The sequence below is a fragment of the Rhodnius prolixus genome, unplaced genomic scaffold (assembly GCF_049639745.1).
Source record: "Rhodnius prolixus isolate KJV_2025 unplaced genomic scaffold, Rpr scaffold_2, whole genome shotgun sequence".
NCBI lineage: Eukaryota > Metazoa > Arthropoda > Insecta > Hemiptera > Reduviidae > Rhodnius > Rhodnius prolixus.
Window position 1 is genome coordinate 29,146,603 of NW_027411592.1, and position 24,137 is coordinate 29,170,739.

The following is a 24,137-nucleotide window of genomic DNA, read 5'->3' on the forward strand; positions in this document are numbered from 1 at the left end:
TAGATTGTAAGTCAACCCTTCTATCAAACATTGGAAGAACTACTAAATTTTAAAAAAATCGTATAGGAATAGTAGTAAAATGCTTCCTTAACAACAACAAAAATAAGCCAGAATTACAAAAACAGATTCCTTTGCCACTTTCAGAGATAATTTGAATTTAATGCGATTTTAAACTTGTTTTATCCCAATTGAAAAAGCACCCCACCTATAAAATTGGGAATTGTACAGAATGTTGTTTCCAACTTTCATATTTAATCATCAATAAAAAGAATTCAAACACCAAAATTTCGTAGTTATTAAAATGCTAATTGAACTTAAAATTATATGACAAATTAATGATAAAATTATTTTGCTTCAAGTTTTTACGTTGAATTTTTTTTGTTTTATTTTACGCTACGGAATACTGCATGCTTGAAACTTTCATTATATTTTTCAATCTAAATTTGTAATTTAAAACTAAGTTTTATATGTGTATTCACATACACGACGTGCAACACTGTTCTTCATTATCGCTACTAGAGGGAATTTTGTTTAAAAAAAGTAAAAAATAGTATTATATATGTTTAAGAGTACCTAGATGTTTTAAACTATTTTGAATATCATTCCTAATCTAAATTAATATTTAGAAAAGAATGAAGACAGAAAAATTTCTAGGAATCCCAAAAAATATTTGAACCATTGGATCATTGATTGACAAGTTAATCTGCCGCTGGTCTGTGCTGGTGTGCTTGTCTGGGCCTAGTACAGTCACAGTCGAGTGTATGTTCTGTGTTGCGGGAGTAGCGTAATTTTTGGTGGAATGATTGCCGTTTATGATAAACTTTATAGATTTTTACGAAGATGAGGAATCAAAAATAAATTTGGTGTATGGATAAATAGTAATATGCCAACCAAGGCTTCAAAAAAGGTGCCTGGAATGATAATTCGTAACAGGAAGCCAATCCTTAAGGACAGTGTTATGACGGTGAGTTAATTAAATATTGTCAATTTTTGTTATTATTATTTACTCAGAGGATTGAATTTCTTTTTAACAGATGTAACATTGCTGTGGTTTAAATTAATTAACACAGCCGAATGAAACCTTTCTTTGTTTCTCCTTATCATTGTAAAATATCGAAAATTCTTTTCGAGTTTTTCTATTCCAAAAAAAATCAGGTAAACGAAATTTGTATATTGCTAGTTCATTTTACCTAAGCTCAGTGCTCCTTCTGTTATCAATTTTCTTAAAATTGTTTTGAAATTTCATGTATTTTGATTTGTTTGTGCAATATAATCTTATCACTTCATCTCTTGTATGAAATAGGGTGGTATTCTGGATTTTTAATCCAAATTTACTTTTTACAGTGCACATTTTTTTCTAGAACGTCCGACCACTGTTCAAATAAAAATATCAAACTAGTGCATAAAATTGCTTCCAAGTATGAGATTATTAACTTTCAAGTTCTATTGTTAATTACTAAATATTATTAATGTTTATAATGTAGCAAATAAAAAAGTAATGACAACAGTTCTCCACACATTTGACAACTTTGCTAATCTGACACATTTCCATAATTAAAGTAATTGAAACTTCTTTGCTAACGAATTTTCTACATGGATAAGTTGTTCTGTAGACAAAAATATGTTTGTGGAACCAGTAAATGTTTGTGGTTAAAATGAATTTCGAAAAAGAAGTAATTAAAAGAATTACTGCATATAAATATCCAAAGATATTTATTTATGGGTATTTTGCTCGGAAAATTAATTTAATTGACGGGATCCTCATTTTAACATTTTTGATTAGCGCACATAGTATATATCAAATTGTTTGATTAATTTAATTATTGACTTTCTATGAAATAAAAAGTATTTGTTTTCATATTTGAATATACACATTAATGTAAATTTAAGATACACTTGCTTTTCAGTACATTCAGGATGCATTATTTGATCTCTATATAGTGTAACATCGGAGTCAAAGCTGGGTAGCTTAAATGGTTTTACTTCGAAGTGAGGAAGGCGAAAATCACATAATAGATCCAGCAATAATATATAAGGCTCAAGTCCTAATGTGTTACCTAAAGTGCTCTAAGACCAAGTCCGGCTGAGTTGATATGGTGTCTGATGAAGATGGATGTTAGAAGAATCACAAGAAAATTACGAAGCGAGTGCACAGGAATAAAAAAACAAACAAACAAATATAGCCTTGGGTTTCAAAACTGAGAGACACATTAAAGATGATTTAAAGAGCATTAGAGAGGATTTAAAGATTCTTTGTCTGCGTCTACCATTTTTCTAGTTATTGAAAAAATCCTCAGTTATGAACGGTCTCTTCTTAAGCCCAAAAGAATTGAAAAACAGGAACTCTAAGGAAATCAGTGTTTAAGTAGATTTCACAAAAAGGAGAGTAGATGAGGTATAAAGACGGAGAAAAGGGCAAGATGGAGGCAACTTGATCAGCCAGGAAATTAATTAAAAATGAAATTATTTTTAGTGCAGGGATTAGCATGAAAGCTTCTTTATTTCTTTTACCTCGTATAGTAGATTAAGGCTAATCAAAATAAGTTAAAGATTCGTCACATGAATTATATTGCTTTTTAACATTTTTTGTGGATAGTTTTTAAAACGAACTTTATTTAGTTATATTGAAATCAATGTGTCGTTTTCTTTTGATATGCCCTCTCGGAATTAAAATAAATAACAGTACTTTAATGTCCAAAAATGTCCTTTTTTTATTCATTCAGAACGTTTCAACTTTTTAGTCATGTTAGCATTATATCTGTTATTTCCTCAATTGAAGCGTTCATTAATGACATCTTATATATGTATACTGAAAATGTCTGTTGGATATATAAGGGAAAAATAAAAGATTTTTTTTTAAACTCTTGCATCATTTTAATAATTAATTATATCAAATGGTCAATTGAAATTTATTTTGTTAATTTATTAACTTTATTTAATGGACAGTTGAATTTATCGATTTTAGAACTCAGGAGTTGGAGAGCCCAGCGTTTACCATGCCTTGGTTGTCATTTTCCTCGAGTTCTTTGCTTGGGGTCTTCTTACTATGCCAATTATATCAGTAAGTATTGTAATCATTTTGCAAATGTACATTTGCTTTCCTAAAAATCTAATGCAGAAATCTTTTATTACCTAAAAGCCCAAAAATAATTAATAAATTTCTACATTATTTAATATATGTACGTTGCTTAGTGGTTGAACGTTTTTATTTTTTGATCTTTTATACTCTTGTTTGTTGGTTGTTGATTAAAGAACGTTGTTTTGTATTTGCCAAACATTTCGTCCCGGATTTTATTCTCATTTGGGGCTCTGATATAAAATGAGTTGTGGATGCTATGTGAATACGTTAACCGACAAAAACGCCCTACCACAACGCTTTTATCTTCCAACCATTGCTTTGGTTGTGGTTTCACTTTTAGCGTGTAGTAGTGGGCACTCATCTCATCCACATAACAAATCGGCTCAAAAAATCGGTTGGATTTTTTTTAAAAACGGCCAATTTCTTCTCTGCTAAAAATTATTAAATCACGATATTCATTTCAGGGAGACGCAGCAAGTCCACTTGAAAAAGTCATATGAACTATTCGGTAATCTTAACATGGTTCATCTTGGCCTAATTATTTCTGTCTCTAGAGTACGCCTCCATCTGCCCATACCTTTATTTTTGAGAACTCTTTCACAACTTGGAGCCTCATACTCAGGCTCATCATTCGCTCAGGTGTCTTTCATGCTTTCTTCGACCACGTTTTCTTCCATTCGATGAAAATAAACCAGTTAATTTGTCTGCTAAGCGACTCTGACTCGATCCTATTTTGCAAAGAGGTTTCTTAGTTTCCTTTTCTTACAAATTCTGTGGCATCTTCTACAATGGTCCGTATATTATCTTGCAACATTCTTCTCAAACAGTTCATTCTGAATTAATTCTTGTTTATATCTTGGTCCACTACATTTTTTATTCATAACTGTTACCCAGGATTCTTGATCTTATGAGTACCTCAAAAAACAATATTGCCAATTTGACTATCGTCAAACCTTTAGGTTTAGAGTCTTCTGGTTGTTCTTCTATGGAAGCCTGTACACTTCTCATTTCCAATAGTCCACTTCTCATTTCAAGTATCTGACTTTAGAGCTGAAACAGAACTAGCGTTTAGATTGAGAAACATCATCTTTGAAGGCGAGATGCTGAATCAAGAAGTGAAGAAGTACATGTGTCAACAAAATGATTCATTGACATGTTATGAACTTTCAAAATATTATTTAAACTTTTCAGTCAGTTCTACTTTTATAGATTTGTCTGCCCTTTTTAATTTTTTGTAGTTTTATAAACTAGCATTGTGCTTCTTACTGGCATTTTGTTTCTAGCTAGGTTTATCTCTGGAACAGGTTTTTCTGCAACAAACTTCTAATTCGACGGTGATTACGTCTTTCTTTTAGTATATTTTTTTTGTAACTTTATGAATTATCTACTTTAAATTAGACAAAATTTCTTCTTCTACCATATGTTGCATATATGGCTTTTATGATGCTGATTTATGCACAATTCGGCTTGAACGTAACAGCAATTAGAGATTGTTCCGTGAAAGCTTCTTTACATTCACCCTGAATGTCGGTGGCATGTGAGAGTCAGTAAGTACAAGTCTATTTGATTCCTACTGCGATCATCTTGTTTTGAGCTGGACTGTCTTATGTAGGAAATTAATACTACTTATTCTTAAAATTTTACGCATTGCAAAATCAGTCGTCATTACAACATCCGTTCTTCCATATATCTCGTATTCATTAGAACTTTCGTACGACTAATAATTACTACAGCGTGGAAACTTGTTTATTTTGCACCTAGGCGTTAAAGACACCTGATATCTTGTTCTAATGCATTACTCTCTTTCTAATTGTGCATAAGATTATTCTTGTATATTCGAATCATCCTCTTTGTCGAAGCATGATCACTTAATCAATATTACATTGAAAACCTTTTTTTTTTCATTCTTAGCGTACCTGTTCTCTCGTTAACCACCTTATACTTTGTTATAACAAGCTCTAAATGAAAATAAAATGCCCAGGTTGCATAATTTTTTTCTCAGAAGTGACCTATCCTCTTCTCAGTTCCAAAAAAAAATGGTTCTGTTTTCGGTGAGGTTTTTTTTCTTTTTGTTCTTAGTCGAAAATCCTTGGTTTGCCCCTTAAAGTGGTAAGGGGCGTGGATTTGATTCGGAACAATAAACTATACCTGCAAGCGAACCATAAAATACGCCCGCCGAAACCGTATTTAATGAAGTGAACCATTTAAAGAATATTTGTGAAATAAATTTTTTTTTTTTCTAGTAATTCTTAGTCGTATGAAAGTTTTAACAATTTTTTTAAATATATTCCATCTTTCTTCTAAAAAAAGTTCACCTTAGTTACTTATAAAACAAGTAAGAAGCCAGTGCAACTAGATTAAATTGAATATTCATGTTGAGTAGCCATAATTTTGGTCTTATTCTGCCTAAAGTACTTCTTAAATTTGCCAAATTGGTCTTTTTATTTGGTTTGTTTCCGTTTTCAGACTCTTAACGAGACGTTTCCTGATCATACTTTCTTAATGAACGGGCTTATTATGGGAATAAAAGTAAGTGCATTATTATTATTTTTACTATTAAAGAACTTTATAAAACTTTTATTGAAAATTACTAATGTTTTGAGAAAATAAGGAAGTAAGTACAGTAATTTACGTACATAATAAATTTATCATTATATTGAGCAACCTATATTACTGAATAAAAAATAAATATACTTTTTCTTAAAATAAAGTAAAAAATTTGCAATTTACGATATTATTATGGTACGTTTTTAGTCAGAGTGTAGATTCGTAAATTCTTAGATATAGTTTAGATCAGTGGTTCCCAAAAATAGCAAAAAATCTTAAAAGTTAACCATTAAGTTACCCATTTAGAGCACAATTATCTCGCATAGTATATGTGAGCCGAGCAGTTATTAGTGGGATCTACTAAAAAAAGGCGTATTGTGGTGCTGAGTTCGATTCTTGGTCTCAGATTCTCTCGTTTTGTGTGATTTTACGTTGTGGTCACTTTTACGTTTTGGTTACAGGTCTATTGCCCGGCATTCGTTTAGACCAGTGGTTCTCAAAGTGGTCCCTACGGACCCCCCAGGGGTCCCGGTATCATTCAGGGGGTCCGTAAAAAATTAAGATTGATTTGGGGGTCCCTGAACAACGTCAGGGGGTCCGCGCGAGGTTCAATATAAAATAATAAAACTGTGATCCATTTTTATTATTATGGAAATTAGAAACTAACAAGGTGACCAATTAAATTTAATCAAAACTAAAAGGGTAATATCTGCGTTTGTTGCAAAACGTTTTCTGTAAAAACAAAACTTGGGAAGAGGAGAACGTTCTCAGTTTCCAAATCTTTCGAAATTGCAAAATAGAGATGAAAATTTACTTGCTTATTGTCACCCTTACGGCTCTTCACGCAGACCTGAACCAAAGATTCACTTGGATATTCCCGATTGGGTGTTAAACCCTTTTGCGCGTGGACAAACTCAGATTCCAAACACAGATGAATCCTGTTCTATTATAGGAGCAGCTTATTGAAATATCCACAAATGAGGAACTTAAACCATTGCTTGAACGGGGATACCACAAATTCTGGTTACAAAAACAGATCCCAATTTTATAACCTGCATTATGGGTTATTGTACAGAAGTTGTTGACTTCCTGTTTGGTAGAACGTGGATCCAGAGCCGTTATGAACCTCATCAAAAAAAAAAGAAATCGACTAGAAATTAGTACTCGAGGGGATTTGCGGTTGCTACTCACAAACATTGAGCCGGATATAAATACACTCATAACATCTCATCACGTTCATCCAAATTATTAATTTTTTTAATTTTATCTTAAACAAAAGTTATAATTTCAATAAATACTTCTTCAACAAAATGCTTTTTTAAATTTGTAATTTTTATCGTATGCATTTATTTAGTTTTTTCACTTGGGGGTCTGTGGGCAAGTTTTGACTATAAAAAGGGTTCCATGGGCCAAAAAAGTTTGGGAACCACTGGTTTAGATTAACGTACCTTAAGCTTTATTCGTGAAAGAAATCCCAGAAAATCAAAGCACCCTCTTCAGTAGTGATGGACAAAGTGTATTTAAGAATTTAAGAATTATGGTATTATCTTGCCTTTGTATTCGTTGGGTTGGAATCTATTCCCTATGGTTGAAATCTCGTTCACCGAATTCATTTTCTGTACTTACCGTTTACATTCGTGCAAATGTCATTCAATTCATTCATTCAAATATTTTATTTGAAGTTAGCTTTCTCAAATAGTAACAAAGCTATATGACTTTTACTTACTGAAACTAAAATTCCTAATCAGCAATTACTCAAATACATACAAATAAAATTAATAATTTAGTTAAAAAATAAATAAATAAATAATTTAGTCTCATATTAACACAAAAATCTATTGTATACTGCACTCACATTTAGAGTTTAAAGCAATGCAGTTTTGTTACTATCCAGTTTGACCTCTGATAGGTTGAAGTTAACCAGAAAATAGGGGAGGATACAAGTTTGTCAGTGGGGAACGTAGATGTTAGTTGGAACATTATTCCCCCCCCCCCCAAATTCTAAACCTGTGATGATTAAAACTAAACTGGTCCAGAAAATTTACAGTCATCCCTCAGTTATCGCGGTTGATAGGGACCAGAACCGGCCGCAAAACCGCGAAGTAGTGTCACCCTCTCATTTCTAACAAACGTACATTTTTAGTGTATGTATAATATCAATAAGTGCATATGAAACCATATAAGTGCATATGTTATCATTAGAACATTAATGAATAGTTTCAAACATGTAAATAAAATATTAATAGTATAAATAACATACCTAAAATAATGTATAAATGATATTAATATGATACATGCGTTTGTAACATACGTAGATGTAACTAAAGTGTACATAGTGTAAATATGTTTTTAGAACTCTTTTATTTAGATTTTGAATTGTGTGGGCACTCTCTGCGCCTTTTTTTATGCGTGCGGCCAATTTTCGCGCCATAATTCCTTAATTTTGAATTTTTGAACAATCCGCGATGTGCTGAGGCCGCGATAAATGAACCGCGAAGTAGCGAGGGATGACTGTATTACCTAATTCGTTTACTTACTGTCATCTCCCTTCCATTCTTATTACCTTCTTCACAAATATTCGTCGATTGGGAAATATTTTTAATCAAATAGTTGTTTTATTAGAATTAAAAAAAAGAGTTTTTTTTTTCTTAAGATGATTTAAATTTTTCAAATTTGTTTTTGTCCCTATCGTATAAATTACGAAGAAGGATTAAAACTATATACGTAGTCTAAATGCAGAGCGGTGTTCTGTTGTAAATGTGAAGGACTCAATCCTAGTTACCATGACATTGGACTTGGTCCGAGGAACCTGAGTTAATAGCGTGTATTTCTATTAGCTAGAGCCAGTGGGCTGATTTAACGCACTTTTATTAATAACAATAAGATGTACACGAACTATAATTTTCAGAAATATCTGTGTTTTTTTTATTTTTTTACGAAAACCCTCAATCATATAAATTAATCTTTGAATGCCTTCTTTGCATTTAAAGTAATATAATTTTTTAAAAAATTTCCAAAAAGGGTCAACAGAGGATGGGATGGACGTGCCTATTCTTTTAATTCTTCAAAAAAGTGACTGTATCAGATAACGAACTCGTGAGTCACTGTATCATCCTCTTAATTTTGATAATTTATAGAAGTAGATTTATTTTCTGAGTAATATCCTTTTATTGTAGAGATCAGAACATTAAAAAATTAGAAAAAGTAACTTGTTAAGTTTTAGTCCATAAATTACTCTGGAACACCCTCACTTTACTTTAGGCTAGTAGCTATCAAATTTCTAAACATCCTCTGAACATTTACTTTCCTAACTTCTTACTAATTCAAAATCTTGCATAATCTCTGTATGATTTTCGTCAATAAATCTATTTTATTCTTACCACTTAGTATTATAGCAATGCTTTGAATGTTACCTGATACTGTTCTGCTGTGGAAAGAGTAAAATGATCTGAAGGAAGCATTAGAAGAGAGGTTATCAATAAAGTTTCTCGAGAAATCATTGTGGGAAACTTATTAAAATTAAAAGCCTATAAAAATGTAGATATCGTGCGTACTTCAAAGGAAATATTTACTTGCGGAAGTACTAAACCCGTTAAGTATAGGCGCCCTTTGAATGATTTCGGCAAAAACCTTAGTTCATAAGAGTAATTCAAATGGAAGCAAAGTTGAGATTTCTCTCTAAAACACACACCCAATCACCGCGAAATACAGACCATTTGTTAACAACATTTTTTTTTTCGTCACGGAATCTCAAAACAGTGAAAAATTTATTTTGTTAGTTTGAAAATCCGAGTGAATGCTGGCGTTAGGCTGAACCCTCCACGGACTTGAAAATGAGCTTAGGCCACAGTTATTGACTTAAAACTTAAGTGGCTGCATATTAGATAAAGTTCTCCTCTTGAAATCTCCTTTTTGAAATATCTAATAATTTTTATGTTTTTGTTAAAGACACCTTCACAATATTGTTCCCCTTTGTGACATCTCTTTTTAGAATGAATTTGTCATTATTAAAGGAGAAAGTTGATGGTGTCAAGTTATTGTTCCCTGTTTTAAGAACGCCAAATAAGTCCGTTCATAGAAAATATATGTATTAAAAAAGTTCCTTCAATACAGAGGGGTATTATAAAAGTTGATTATTTTATATTAATAGCCATAATTGGTGGATCTTTGAAAATAATTATAATGTTAGTATAATCCATTGTTTTCTTTTCTCTATGGTTATGATATTTTTGCATTTTAAAAGATTATAATTATTTATTTATTTTAATTTTTTCAGGGTATTCTATCATTTTTGAGTGCTCCTTTAATAGGTGCTCTCTCAGACGTTTGGGGCCGGAAATTTTTCCTTTTAATTACTGTATTCTTCACGTGTGCTCCAATTCCTTTGATGACTATCAACACTTGGTGAGTGATTCGCTTATTTACTTTTCCAATAGGGAAGCTCTTATGTATGAATAAAATTTTATGTGTTGGTATAATTGATAAGAATTTAGTGTGAATATTTTGTTACCAATAAATTGTACCAATTTCTTTTTTTTATTCTTCAGTTAAATTGTTATTTTCACTCGTAATAACTGTTTATATAATTTAAGATATGCGGTTGTTGTTATGATGTTTCGACAGAAAGTTTTTTATTTTTAAGGAAGTGATTATTTCATTAAATTTCCTGTTACTTTATAGGTGGTTTTTTGCAATGATAAGTATTTCTGGAGTATTTGCTGTTACGTTCTCTGTAGTATTTGCGTATGTGGCTGATGTCACTGAAGAGCACGAACGAAGTCTTGCTTACGGCTTGGTAAGTTCAAATAGTTAAATTTTGGACAAAAAATCCAAAATTTGTATTTAAGAATTAGCACTTTTTGAAGTAGTACAATTAAAAAAATAATGTAAAGATCTTTTAAACTAACGATTAAATTAGGAAAAAACATAGCTGATTTTAGCCGTCATTTTAGCTCCTTTCTGTGTAAAAAACAAAAACAAAAAAAAAGTACAAGCTTAAAAGCTAAATTATTGAAAAAGTGGTGAGATCCAAAGTGGATGGATGTTCTATCCATCCATATGCCATCTCGCATGTTTTTTTGTATAAGGGGTGTACGAGTCTCACGAATTCTGACTAGCATTGCTGCTCCAACCTCATGTTCAAAAACAAAAAACAATTAAAATAATTGATCATTTACCAAATTAAATGTTTTTTTTTTTAATTTATTTTGTAATTTACAATCTGTATACATTGTATATAATAAGTAAATATGGAGAGGGTGATGAACTGGCGCGGTAGGAGAGAAACTATCCAGCGTTAGCACTCTCTATAGGAGAGAGGAGAATACGAGGAGAGAGGAGAGATAGGAGAATAATGATTTAGGTCCTCAGCCTACAAGGAAATCGCGGGGCTACTGGTGATTCAGTCGGCGTGGAGTATTAGGGATGTCAGAGGAAGCGAGAGACAGTACAAGAGGATTAGAGCTAGTCAAGATTGTAGTATGGAATTTTTGGTATTTAGTCTTCGCGTGTTGGTCTATGAAGGGAACGTTGAGGTCGGTGTGTAGAGTGAGGTTAATCACGTAGAAAGGAGCGTCAGCTATCTGTCGGAGGAGTTTTGTTTGAAATGTGTATACCGTCCGTACGTTTGTTGGTTTGGCTGAACCCCACAGCTTTAGTCCGTAAGTCAACATAGGTTTGAGAATAGTGTTGTATATTAAGCGTTTGAGTTCAGTGGGTAATTTGGAGCGTCGTCCAAGAAGTCTGTAGAGCAGTTTTGCACGTTTTGTTATTGCTTGTCTTTTAAGTCTAGTGTATGGGTTCCAAGTGAGTCGTTTGTCTATAAAGAGCCTAAGGTAGATCTGTACAAGGAAGAGGATTGCTGTTGAAGAGGACAGGTGGACAGGAGCCCCGCCGGAGAGTGAACGTGGCATGCTGGCATTTCTGTGAGTTCATTTTAATCCGCCACTTCTTTGCCCAGGATTCTATTTTGGGCCAAATTAAATGTTAATATTAATTGAAATATATTTTTTGCTTGAAGTAAACGGCTAAATAAAAAATAATTTTAGGCATGCTAATGGACTAACGACTCACGCTGGAGGAAATTGATCAAAAAATATCACTTATCATATTAATAACAGAGAGGGAAGGGAATAGCACCAATATCATATTAATAACAGAGAGGGAAGGGAATAGCACCAATATCATATTAATAACAGAGAGGGAAGGGAATAGCACCAATATCATATTAATAACAGAGAGGGAAGGGAATAGCACCAATATCAAAATATTATTTAGTCGGCAAAAACATCTGTTTGTTTCTAAATGAAACCTTTTATGGGTGCATTATTTTCGGAGATTCCACTTAGTCCTACACTTACAGAAGGTAGACAGAAAAGAATATAAAATTGTGTAGTGGGGCCATCCAACTGTGCATTCCATCCTGCCTCCATTTGCTTATTAGTACAGGCTAGGAAATTTCGTTGCATAATAGGTGGTTGTTTCTGATGTTTCGCCTTGGTGTACACAGAATGTGCGTTAAAAATAATAGTGTTTTCCAAAGAAAGAAGCATTGCGAGTAGAAAAACTTCTGTTTATTGCATTTTGTGTGTGTGTGTGTGTTCTATTGCAATTTCATCATCCCTAATTAGCTTTAAGTCTTCTCGGAGCACTTACTTTAACATTGCGAGCATTGACTTTAAAACTCTACGTTTATGGTCAAAATTTGAAAGTAAGGTCCCTAAATTTAATTAATTTTATGCAGACGCCGTCATAAAAAGCGATGAAAAATTTGGGTGTTCAATTAACAATTTGCATTCTGAAACAAGTTTGCAATATATACTTAACAGTAATGCATCTGTATATTCTGATAAATGAATGGTCATTATCTTACACCTCATCCAACCAATAACGAAACCGTGCGGTTGTTTCAAGGTATAGCCTCTACTGCAATACAAAAACAAAACAAAATCGCTGTACAATATGCCTGAATGAGACGCTCAGCTACACTCGTAAAAGTTATTTAAATGAATGGAGATAACTCTGTAAAAATAAAATAGTTTTAGACATGTGCAAAAAAACATATCTTTAAAACAAAACATATTTTAAATGAAGGCAAATTGTTTTAAGGTATCTGCTACATTCGCTGCCAGCATGGTCATCAGTCCTGCATTGGGAGCTTACATAATGGATGTATACAGCGAAAGTGTCGTGGTGGCTTTAGCAACTGCAATTGCTTTACTAGATGTGTTCTTTATATTAGTTGCTGTACCAGAGAGTCTCCCTGAAAAAGTAAGACCTTCATCTTGGGGCGCTCCTATTTCTTGGGAACAAGCAGATCCTTTTGCTGTAAGTAAAATAATGAAAAAAGGAACAAATATTTATTTGTTCAGTATATTGATTCAGATTTATGTTTAAAGGCGTTAAGAAAAGTAGGGAAAGATCGTACTGTGCTGATGCTATGCGTAACAGTATTCCTTTCGTACCTCCCAGAGGCAGGACAGTATTCATGTATCTTTGTCTATCTCAAATTGGTTTGTAAATTTTTTTATTTAGTATTGAATAATTTTATTAAATTTTCTGATACAGAAATTTCATTTTTAATTTCTCTTTTCTAGGTAATGGGTTTTAGTGTAATAATGGTTGCCGTGTTTATAGCAACTGTTGGTATATTATCAGTTGGTGCACAGTTAGTTTTAGGTTTCTTAATGAGATCTTTAGGCAGTAAACATACAATTATGCTTGGGTTATTCTTTGAAATGCTACAACTAATGTGGTATGGATTTGGTTCGCAAACTTGGTAAGTGATTTATATTAATGTTTACTATTTATATATTTAAAATCATTATTAATTAATCTGTTATCTTCCTGCAAATATTGATTATGCTAGAAAAGTCATAAGGTGATCACAAAAAAAAATTATTAGGAAACATTGATTTGGTCTAAGCATCCTCTGCATTAAAAAGTATGATAAGGATTATTATTAAAGCGTGACACATAATATATGGTTTGAACTCGCGTGATGCAGTTTATATGTCATTCTAATTGTCTTATAAGAAGTGATAATTATAATAATATGACGTGTATAATTCATAATATGAAGGCGTTTTCTTCTTCTGCACTGGAAAGGCTTTTTTGGTTACTAATCCTATGAAAATTCCCTCAAAATATTTGTTCATTAAAAATTTATTAAGTCAACTAAAATTGTTTTAAAAGAAGCATCTTGTAATATCTGGTAAATTTTTAGGCCCGAATTTTGTACATGATTTACTCGTTTTGAATTTTCACCTCTCTTTTAAATCTGTTTTAAACAGATCATATAGAAAGACTCCGTTCAAACTACTCACAATCAGCTTGTTTTCACCAAACTTTATGATGCTCTGGTGTTAAGATTAAAAAAAGAAACTAAGGGTAATTTCTAGGAAGATCAGTTAATATTAAAACTTGCCTTTTAATCGAATGATATTTGAAATTATTTAATTTTCGGCTTAAACAATTCCCATTTTAATTAAGTTCATTCCAAAACAATGATCACTTATATCAATAACATTAAAAAAATCTGTCTTTAGAGCAAAATATTAGGGAAATCATTCTTTGAAAGCTATTTATTGACAACTTTTTCTGATACTTAATAAATTATTTTGTCTTAGGATGATGTGGGCAGCAGGAACTTTAGCATCAATTTCTAGTATCACTTATCCAGCCATTAGCGCATTTGTTTCAATGCATTCGGATGCTGACAAACAAGGTACTAATTTTTTTTTCCTGCATACTGCAATTCACTGTTCTAATAAAGCATGTAAATTTTGTGTGTAAATCTAGTTCAGATGTTCGCTTGAGGGAAGAGTACATTTAAACTTCTGTGCTGTATTTTCCTCAAAATAGCCTCGTATGATATGTATATCACGAATTGAAAATTATTTCGAAAATTTTTCTTTGCGATGAAGGGGGTCTCACCTTTAAGCTGTGAAATCAATATTATTTTTAACGATTTTTAGGTACAAATAATAAATAATTTAATGTATTCAGTTCTCAATAACGTTCTGAACATTTATTCGAATGCAGAGAAACAGGGTTCTATTCTGCTTACTGCAATTCACTGTTCAAATTACGTCGCGTATTTAGTTATAATATATTACGTTAAATGAAAACATTCTAATTATAATATGTGCTTTAGAAAATAAATAAACAGACGAGACTACAATTTTTATAAACACCTTCCCAGGCATAAATTGGCATCCCTGTGATTGCCAAAGTAGATTTTTCAACGTTTTAACAACGTTCATAACCTTTATTATCCCTTCTTTCGAATTCTGGTTTTACAAGAAAAGTTTAAATCTATACGATTTTTGGATTTAGAGACGACGGTACGGTGTAACCACATCGAGGGCTTAAAAAACGTTTGTTGTTTAAAATGTGATACTTCAAAAAAACAAGTTGATTTTCGCTTCTTATTTGCAAATAAGGTGGCTCCAACAATGGAATCTTGCTTTGAGATCCGTACTCTGGCGAGTTCCAATAGGAAACATTGCAGTAAAATGTTGGAAAATCCATTTCATTGTTAATTAAAATATGAGGGAGGATTGTCATCTTGGTAAAAGTTTTTACGAAAAAGGATTCAGAAGCATTCCTGCAACAACGTAGAAATAATATCGAGTGTATAGTTCTGTATATAATCTTTTTCATAGACAGTAAAATGTAATGTATAGTGAGACCCATCCTTCTCACAGTCTAAGGACTAAGGAGTAGAGATTATTTGAACTAAAATTTATGTAAATGTATATTTCTGATGCCAATAAATCTCTCTATTATTATTATTATTAATATCGGGTGTTGTAAACCAGCTATTTAAAAATATTTGTGCACTTCTACAGGGTTGGTACAAGGAATGGTAACTGGAATGAGAGGATTATGTAATGGACTTGGTCCAGCCATGTTTGGAATTATTTTTTATCTTTTCCACGTTGATCTGAATTACGATCCTGCAAGATTTGATAACAATACAGCCGGGCAGCATATTGATATAACACCTCAAGTGAGTTTTTTTCTTTTAACAATATTTACATTTATTTTCTACCCAAAAAGACCTGTCATTCTTTGATTTGGTTTTAGAATTGCAAGACTAGATGTTTTATATTGGTTTTTAGTGTCAGTTACTCCATTATTAATATTTAATGCAAGTATAGATCCTCCGTCAATCAAGAAATTGGGTTTGATTCAAATTTTATAACAATTTAAGACACTTATTTAGCAATTTTGCTTGTTGCATCATTGTATGCAGTTGCGAAATTCGTAAATAAATTTTTAAAAAATAAAATAGGTTACTTCTAATTTTCGGGGATGTTAGGAATTTGCCTACAGTCCCTTAAGTGCTAGCGGGGCTGCTACCATTAGGCCTCTACGTCGGTCTTTAATTCTGTCCTAGAAGGATCGCTTCCCAGGGAAAGTAGCCTCCCAAGGTGCTATAGTATTTGTTCTTTTCAGTTAAGTGAATTATGTATGTATACATGTCCTGTTCTGGTAAGTGTGCATGGTGTACTGTACTGTGGTGACCCGAGGGGTATAAACCGAATAAAAGTAGAAAGAGTTCTTAGACAAAAATCAAATTTCTTTTGAGAAATTTGCTAAATGTTGTGGATGTGCGGTACCATGAAAGATGCAGAGTGTGACAAAAGTTATTAAAGTTATAGAGGGCATCAAGTTATTAGGAAGAAGATTTAATGTGAGAAATGTGCTCAATGTTTAGGGATGTGGTACCTAATTAGAAGAAAAAAATGTAGAATACAATGAAACTGTTAAACTACCGAGTTGGAGGCAAGAAGATGGACACAAAAAAAAAGTGGTGAGGGAATGGTACCAAGTTTTGGAAAGAAGATCCAGGTTGTGAGAAAAGTTATGTGTACCAAGAGGTACCAAGTTTGTGTGAAGAAAGCGTAGAGTGAAATAAAACTGCTAAAAGTTGTGGAGGAGTGGTACGAAGTTGGTAAGAAGAAAATGCTGAGTGAGAGAAAAGTTATTTGGAATGGTAAAAAGTTTGTGGGAAAAAGATTTAAAATGCAATAAAATTACTAAAAGATTTGAATGTGTGGGAAGTGATGAATAATTACATCCTATTAAGGAAGATAACAGACAAAAAATTGCGGATACAAAACTTTCCTCTAAGAGCGGTTAGATAAATTGTGATTACATTACTTCCTCGTTAGCGATGAAGCTGCGATTACAATAAATTTTTCTAAAGTAGAGCAAGAGAAATTAAACTGTGAAAACAATACTTCTTAAAAGAGACAAGAAAAATTAAACTACGGTTACAGTACTTCCCCCTAAAAGGACAAAGAGAAATTAAACTTCAATACCCTCCTCAGTAGGTGTAAGAGCAGGGTGGCACTTTTTTCGTCTCATTGGGAAGAACCATTTTGGAATTTCGATCTTAAAATTTGCTCAAATTTAGAATTTTTTAATGTTAATAATTGGTAGTCCCATTTAATATACTTAATTGGCAAGTCTTGCCAACATCTCTCCGTTAATTAATCGAATTTTGCAGGAATAATGTTCCAAGTAAAAGTTTAGGATTAATGTTTGTGCAAAGATATAATGCTTGATCAAAGTTTTAAAAATCCTCGGAGCTAATCGCAAGAATATCTTAAAAATTACAAAAGAGAAACGTTTTTGTGCTACTTCCACATGGAAGTTTTGTTTGATTCTGTCCCAAAAGAGTACCCAGGCTAAATAAAAAGCTTCTGTGGTTTTGTTTTTGTGCTAAAGTAACTTAAACTATCAAATTACACTCACAAACAAAGACAGTTTTCTTTAAGAAACACTTGGTTATTGGCGACCGGAGGCTTTTTCAGTGCACTGCCTCCCTCCGGACTATGCAACCTCGTTACAATACGGTCAGTCACCGGACTATGTTGTGTAAGAAGCTTCTAGGAAGAGAAAATATTAAGGCCAGCAGTTGGATTCGAAACCGGGATCTCCGCGTTGGAATCCAGTATACTCGTAACTACTGAGCTAATTTCGGACTATGAAAATATAATTAATAAAATAAAAACTTTAAAAAAATATTTTGCCCGAGCAATTGTAATTCTAGCGTTTTTAAACCTCCAGAATTCGGATAGAGAACTCCACCTAGAAGAACTCTCAGGAAATATATATAGAACAGTGTATATACTTTAGAGACATTAGGAACATGATAAAGCGACGCAAAATCTTCGATTGGAGAGTTTGGATTCAGTTAAAATTGGTTTGTTTTGCCGTTCTATATGTTCTAGTAGTAGTTCAAAATTGGAGCGAGTAGTGTGATGTGAAGTCATCTTTGTAAAGACAGTTTGAAGATTTTTTCAAGGTGTCTGGCAAAAGTCTGAATCGATTAGTAAAGGAGCTTCGTTTGGAGTCTAGATGTAGATTCATGCTTGTCACTTGGCTAAGAAATTTCCAGTTACAAACTTGTCTGCTGTACATTTGTCTACTGTAGAACTTCTGAACTATCCTAGAGGTTTATATAAAATTAACTTTTATGTTCGGGGTAAATAGAAATACCTTAGATTTGGATATATGTTAGTTTTCTCTTTAATTTAATTTTTTATATTCTCCATTTGATCAGCCAAGTTTCCTGTACCTGAAGGGTTTTATTTTATTTTTTTAATTGGATATTACGGGAAGGTAACCCTATTTTCGAAATATTACTGGAGATAAGATTGCTGGAAATGATTTAGAGTATTAGTTGTGAATATAAGGAAATATATGTTCTTGGTGAAAAAGATTTTTTTTCAGCGATTAATTTCCACATTATTTCTAATTATTCCTTTTGTTATTGTGGCTTGCAGGAGCCAGTTTGGAATATTATTCAGCAGGTATTGTATTAGATCATGATAATTTAACAAATTGTAACAAATTAATAAAGTAAACAATATTTAATAAATACATTTTCATTTTCGGTACAGTTGGTGCCTGGACCTCCGTTTGTATTTGGAGCCTTCCTAGTAATATGTGCTCTTCTCGTAGCTGCTTTTATTCCTGAAGGAAATAATCAAGGTATTACTCTGAGACCAACTACAAGGAGACAGTCAGGTTTGTTTCCAAGTGATATTAAAAACCATTCTTTTTCCTTCAATTCATGAAGCTAAAGCAATTAAGCTTGATGAGCTTTTCTGTAAAAGAGAAGGATCCGGAAGTTTCTAGACAAATAAATATGGTAAGATCTGGACTATAATACCAAGCGCATCTGTGAATTGCTGTATCGGAATCATAATCTACCTATATCTGTTAGTGCTGTTTACAAAATATTTGCCCAATATCAAAAGAGTCTCTTCGAACTTGTTGCCCGAAACGACTTTAATTTGCAAATAACCAGCAAAGCTTAAGAAAGCTTAAGGCCGGAGATTTTTTTCTGGTTGGTTATTAAACTGGAATGATAAAATATTTTATTTCGGTGAATGCTACATGGCTGACATAGTAACAGTTTATTACACTTTTTTAAGGTTTAAGATCAATGTTTATATGAATTTTGGTTTAAAGAGGTGATACTGACAGAACTTCAGGCTCTAAAAAAAAAGTGAAGTATACAATCTTAAAAATATATAAAGATGAAGTTTTTTTATAAGCAACGGTAAATACTAAGTCTTAAGTTAAGTTTCTGGTTCAATTTTTCTACTCATATTTATAAATTCTGTTTAAAGATACATAATCCAATTACTTCATTTTTTCTTCACGAAATCTCAGAAACCACAAGGCCCTACAAACTTGAAATTTCGCACGTATAACATACAACACACTTGTGTTGTAGGTGTTCGATCGCTAAAAACGAATTTTCGAAACACTTCGTCATAACCGAGTAGCGAAAAACTCTATAAAGAAATAATTCAATTTTATAGCATGTCCCAAACAGGACATGTATACTGTGTAGCCTAAATGGATATTTGATAATCAATGCGTTCCTCCAAAAAAACGAAAGGTATTTAAGCGATTAATTTTATTGAGTTGTTTTTAGAAGGAAAAGAGGAAAGAATTGCCAGAGAATTACTTGATTAATCTTTTTTGCTTCATTTGCAATTCATTTTGCCCCGTCCATATGGTATCTAATTCCTCCATAAGAAGTGATAAGAAATTTTTGTCAAACTTTTCTAAATTCAAGAATTATTTTATGGGTCATACAAAAGGTATACGTATATGTGCTTAAATATGTTTTGTTATCACTTGTCTAATAGCGAAATTCACGTCTTACACACAAGCTTATCACATCAGGGCGATAACTCCGATTTAGCGAACTGAGGAACGGATAAATTTGACCTTCGAAATGTTAGAAATGATTTTATGTAGATATTTCTACTATCTACCTTAATCATTTTTCGTCTTTTATTAAGTCTTTTCGCAGTTATTAATATAATACATTTGAGTCCACATTCGTACTAAATAAACTGAGGAAAGAAATTTGCTGTGATTTTCTGAGTTCTAGAAATTGTAGAACATAATGAATTTTAACATTTTCCAACGTTTACATTCTGTGCTGTTACCGTTGCTGCTGACATGAAGAGAACTTCTATTTCGGCTTAAATGTCATTCAATAGTAATATACTATCAATTTTGATTTCGACTTTTTTCTATTTAAAGGTGTTGGGTTTGGTAAATAACTATTCTAGTTTTATAGAAGCAGTTTCAGTCTCGCTATAATTTGATCATTTGTGTAATATACAGAATTAGAATTCGAACAGTTGAGAGGTAAATGCAAAAGCCAGCTTTTACTCTAGCCGCTAATATTTCTTATTCCAGCTTTAGTCTTAACATTTATTTGTCGATATAAAAGTTTTTTGTTTTGCTTGGTAATTTAGAAATATATGTTGTAATAACATTTTCAATTTGTTGAAATAATGCGGTTTTTATTTTAAAGGAAACATTTGCTTTTAAATATGTTTCTCTTCGGGGTGAGATTTTTCCTCTAATATACTTCACAAATTTCGAAAGTTATAGGCTGAAATTATCGCCTATACTGTATTTGCTGAAATTATTATTGAGATCGAAACCTGCGGAAAACTGTGAATATTCTAACATACCAAGAAAAGGTGTTGAAAAATCTATAAACATCTGTTTCAAACCATCCATCGAATTTACATTTATGTGCTATAAAAAATTTAAGTGTGCACGATCAAAATTTTTTTATTGTTTCTAATTATTGTCAAGCATTGTGGAAAATGGTTTAATCTCCATTTCAAGAATTGCAGTAAAAATGAACCTCATATTTCTAAGGTTCTTATTCTTTCTAGTAGCTAAAATTAAAATTAAAGGATAGTTTACTGCTCTAAAATACTCTAAAAATGGTGCATTGTTTTATTCCTTTAGGTGGGTAGTAGCGGTGTGGGATGGACTTAGAGTAAATAACTATTTTGAATTCCTACATTTTTCCAACATTCCAGTTATATGTAATTTTTAACAAAAACGCAGTTTTTACCATCAGTTATAACAATCTTATATCACAGTTTTCGTCGAGTTATCTTTTTGAAGACATAAAGGGTTTCATAAACGCGTACACAGGTTCTTCGACTTAAATGAATAAATGATGTTTTATTAAACTAATAAAAAAAAAAAAAGATATATTTTTATCCATTACTTTTTTTTGACTGCGCCTCAGAATTCTTAGACCCAAAATCCCAATGTTTTTATTTCTAGTTAGCTCGACTTGGTACAAATGAGCCTTGTTACATTTATTGTCTTAGTAATAATAAATAATTATCATAACGGAACCATCTGATAGTAATCGATTAGTGGTAATTTTGTTTAGTGGTGAATAGTCAGTCGCTATAATACTCACATGATGGATTGAAAAAGTTGAAATAGTGCGTATAATTGACGGTGTTTGTAAGTGAAATCAAAAGAATAAAAGTGGTTAGTGCATGAAAATTTTTCGCTTTTCCAGTATAAATTTGATACCACCTACATTACGGTGCAACAAACATTAATAAGAGGCTTGAGTTGGAACCCAGTATTTATTTTATTTCTTCACAGTATTGCATTTTCTGTGAATCACTAACATATTTCATTATTTTATTTTTTAAACTGAATTTGTCTAGGACTATCAATGGAAGTTCATTATGAGATGGAAAGATGTAAAAAGCATGATGGAGTCAGTCCATTATCACCACTCGTTGATACCTTTAGTTCTGCACTTCTGTAGGTACATCAGCTGTGATTGATTAATTAATTGGTTTAAAAATGCTATATTATCTAGATTTTAATGTTCTTCACCAAAAGACTTGCTAGCAAAAGCTTTTTAAGTTTGCTATTATGATAGACTAAAACCGATGTAATGTAGAGTTAATGTGTTTCCTCTACTTAGTTGGAATGTATTAGTATATAAAAAGAAAAAAAAGAGCCTCTCAAAAAAGCGGTATTTATTTCTTTATTGTTATGTTAAGTAATTAAACTTAATTTGGGCATTTCTCATCCCAAAGAAAATGCAATATTTGTTATTTTTTTAGTGAACGTTGCTCACACACTAAAAAACATAAAATAAAAATAAGAAGCACTTGCTAAACTTTTGATCCCACCTTATTTGTAATTATTTTAATATTATTTTTATGTATTCATTAATGTAATTCATTAGTTGACTTTCTTCTCTTTTTTTTTGAAACCAAAGCAATTGTACATTTTAATAATTTAGGTTTTTGTCCTTAAAAATAAGAATTTGCTTTAAGGGTTTAATTTTGAACACTGCCTTTTTTTTCATCTTTTACATTTCATCCCAGGTAGTAAAAACGGCTCAACTATTACGAAAAAGGGAAAACGTTTCACTTTTTATTTATTATCTCTTTCTTCAATTTGATTGTTCTTAGTATTATTTATCCCATAGCTCGGTTAAATATTGCTCGGCAGGTACATTAAGATGTAATGATGCTACACCAATCAGCTTATGATTTAACAACTACAAAAAGTCAAGATTGAGGCTAATTTTTAACCTCAACTTACTTGGTCTTAAATAATAATTTACAGAATTATATGTTATAATATGGAGTTTGTTTGTTTTTACATCAGAGTAAAGAGCTATCCTTGAATTCCTACATTTTTCTAACGACATTCCTGTAAATATTTATAATTCATTGTTAACATTTTAAGAAATCATTGTTTTTGTAAATAAATTATAAAAGAAAAGAAAAAATGGAATACAGTAGGCAGTCTCGGTCTCCGAAAATTAGCCAATATTTGTTATGTGATCACTTTATAATCTGTGTGTATATAAAATAAAAGTAAAATAAAGATTTATTAAATATTTCTGTGGTAATATGATTGGTTATCATATTCATTTTACATCAACAAAATTCTCTACTAACAAATTTGTAATAAAAACATTTAATAAACTTTTTAAAAATGTAGAAAAATAAAATTTCTATAAAATTACGATTTTATTTAAAGAAGAACTTTCTCCCCGAAAATGAAATAAGCCATTTCTTTATGTTTTGATTTTTTATGTAAATAATTGTAAATTTCTCAGTTATTAGACCCTTGTTAATTGATTTAAGTCATTCTTGTTAATGTATTTACTACTTGTAAAAAGAAATTAAAATACCAGAAATTCTTTTTTTTTCTCTAAGAGTATAATTTATTTTTAAGCTGTATATTCTACTTGTACCTTATCTTTAATATCTTTAAAGAACAAATTTCACAATCTTCAGAGTATATTTTAACCTATATTTTACAAAAGAAAAATTAAAAAAATATATATATAGTTTATATAAATAAAAAAATGAAAAGACAGTGGATCTAAAGAATGGGTTGATCAAATATGTTTCTTTTAACTAGGGGAGTACAATAATAAAAATAAATAAATAGTCTCTATGAAACTTTTCCTGTTTTACATTCTTCTCTTTAAATATTCTAAATGTATTATTTTGAATTATTAATTCCCTTGAATGCAATTTTTTATTTATTTATTTATATAATTAGAAACTATTTCAAACACTTCTGACATATTTTATTTCTTTTCTAGTAATGAGCAACTATGTTGTTATGGGCACTTGTAAATTGAATTAAAAAAAAAAAGCATTTGGCAAATGAATTTACTTAGATTGGATTTTCTTTAAATTTTCCAACAATAATGTGGTTAAATCAAGAAAGAGAATATGATTAAAGATATTTCTTTTATTTCTTTTAAGACTTACGTGTTGTGATATAGGCTAACAACTTAGTGCTTTAAGTTGGGTCATCAACAAATAAAAGAAGTGTATATGTATATATGTGAAAGTATTACTTTTCCGAAGTACCTAACTTATTTATATTTTTCTTTTTCGGATTTGTAACCGAAGGCATTGTTTAATAAAAAGTTTCAAATAAAACTTTATTTTATCATTTAATTTATCCTTTCATAAGGTAATATTTTGTAATAGAAATCTGTTTAAGTCTCAATTTCAACAAGTATCAAAAATTCTTTGTGCTTCATAAAGTACATGTGATTTCTTTGTGTAGGAATTGACAAAACTTATTACAGAAAAAATATAAGTTGTGAAAACTCATAAGACTTTTGTTTACTTCTTTTCCGAATTCCAACCCA

The 24,137-nt window shown here is 31.4% G+C and overlaps 1 protein-coding gene and 1 long non-coding RNA gene across 8 annotated transcripts; both read left to right on the forward strand.

Moving 5' to 3' along the window:
* The first annotated feature begins 617 nt into the window (after positions 1-617).
* On the forward strand, positions 618-23,922 carry LOC141449437 (hippocampus abundant transcript 1 protein). 7 transcript variants are annotated; one of them, XM_074118875.1, is made up of 14 exons: positions 618-964; positions 2,966-3,061; positions 5,546-5,608; positions 9,903-10,030; positions 10,307-10,421; positions 12,734-12,952; positions 13,024-13,137; positions 13,222-13,403; positions 14,254-14,351; positions 15,478-15,638; positions 18,427-18,453; positions 18,544-18,670; positions 21,664-21,763; positions 23,577-23,922. In XM_074118875.1, the coding sequence occupies exons 1-14, from the start codon at positions 884-886 to the stop codon at positions 23,608-23,610; spliced, it is 1,545 nt and encodes a 514-aa protein (XP_073974976.1). In that variant the 5' UTR covers positions 618-883; the 3' UTR covers positions 23,611-23,922. The 7 variants fall into 7 exon arrangements, with proteins under 7 accessions (XP_073974976.1, XP_073974981.1, XP_073974978.1 ...); XM_074118878.1 differs by having other exon boundaries at positions 621-964; positions 21,664-21,767; XM_074118876.1 differs by lacking the exon at positions 618-964 and adding an exon at positions 1,021-1,155.
* Positions 18,677-21,531, forward strand: LOC141449439 (uncharacterized). The gene is made up of 2 exons (XR_012455512.1): positions 18,677-20,842; positions 20,936-21,531. It is a non-coding gene; the product is annotated as an uncharacterized lncRNA (long non-coding RNA).
* Positions 23,923-24,137: the final 215 nt, after the last annotated feature.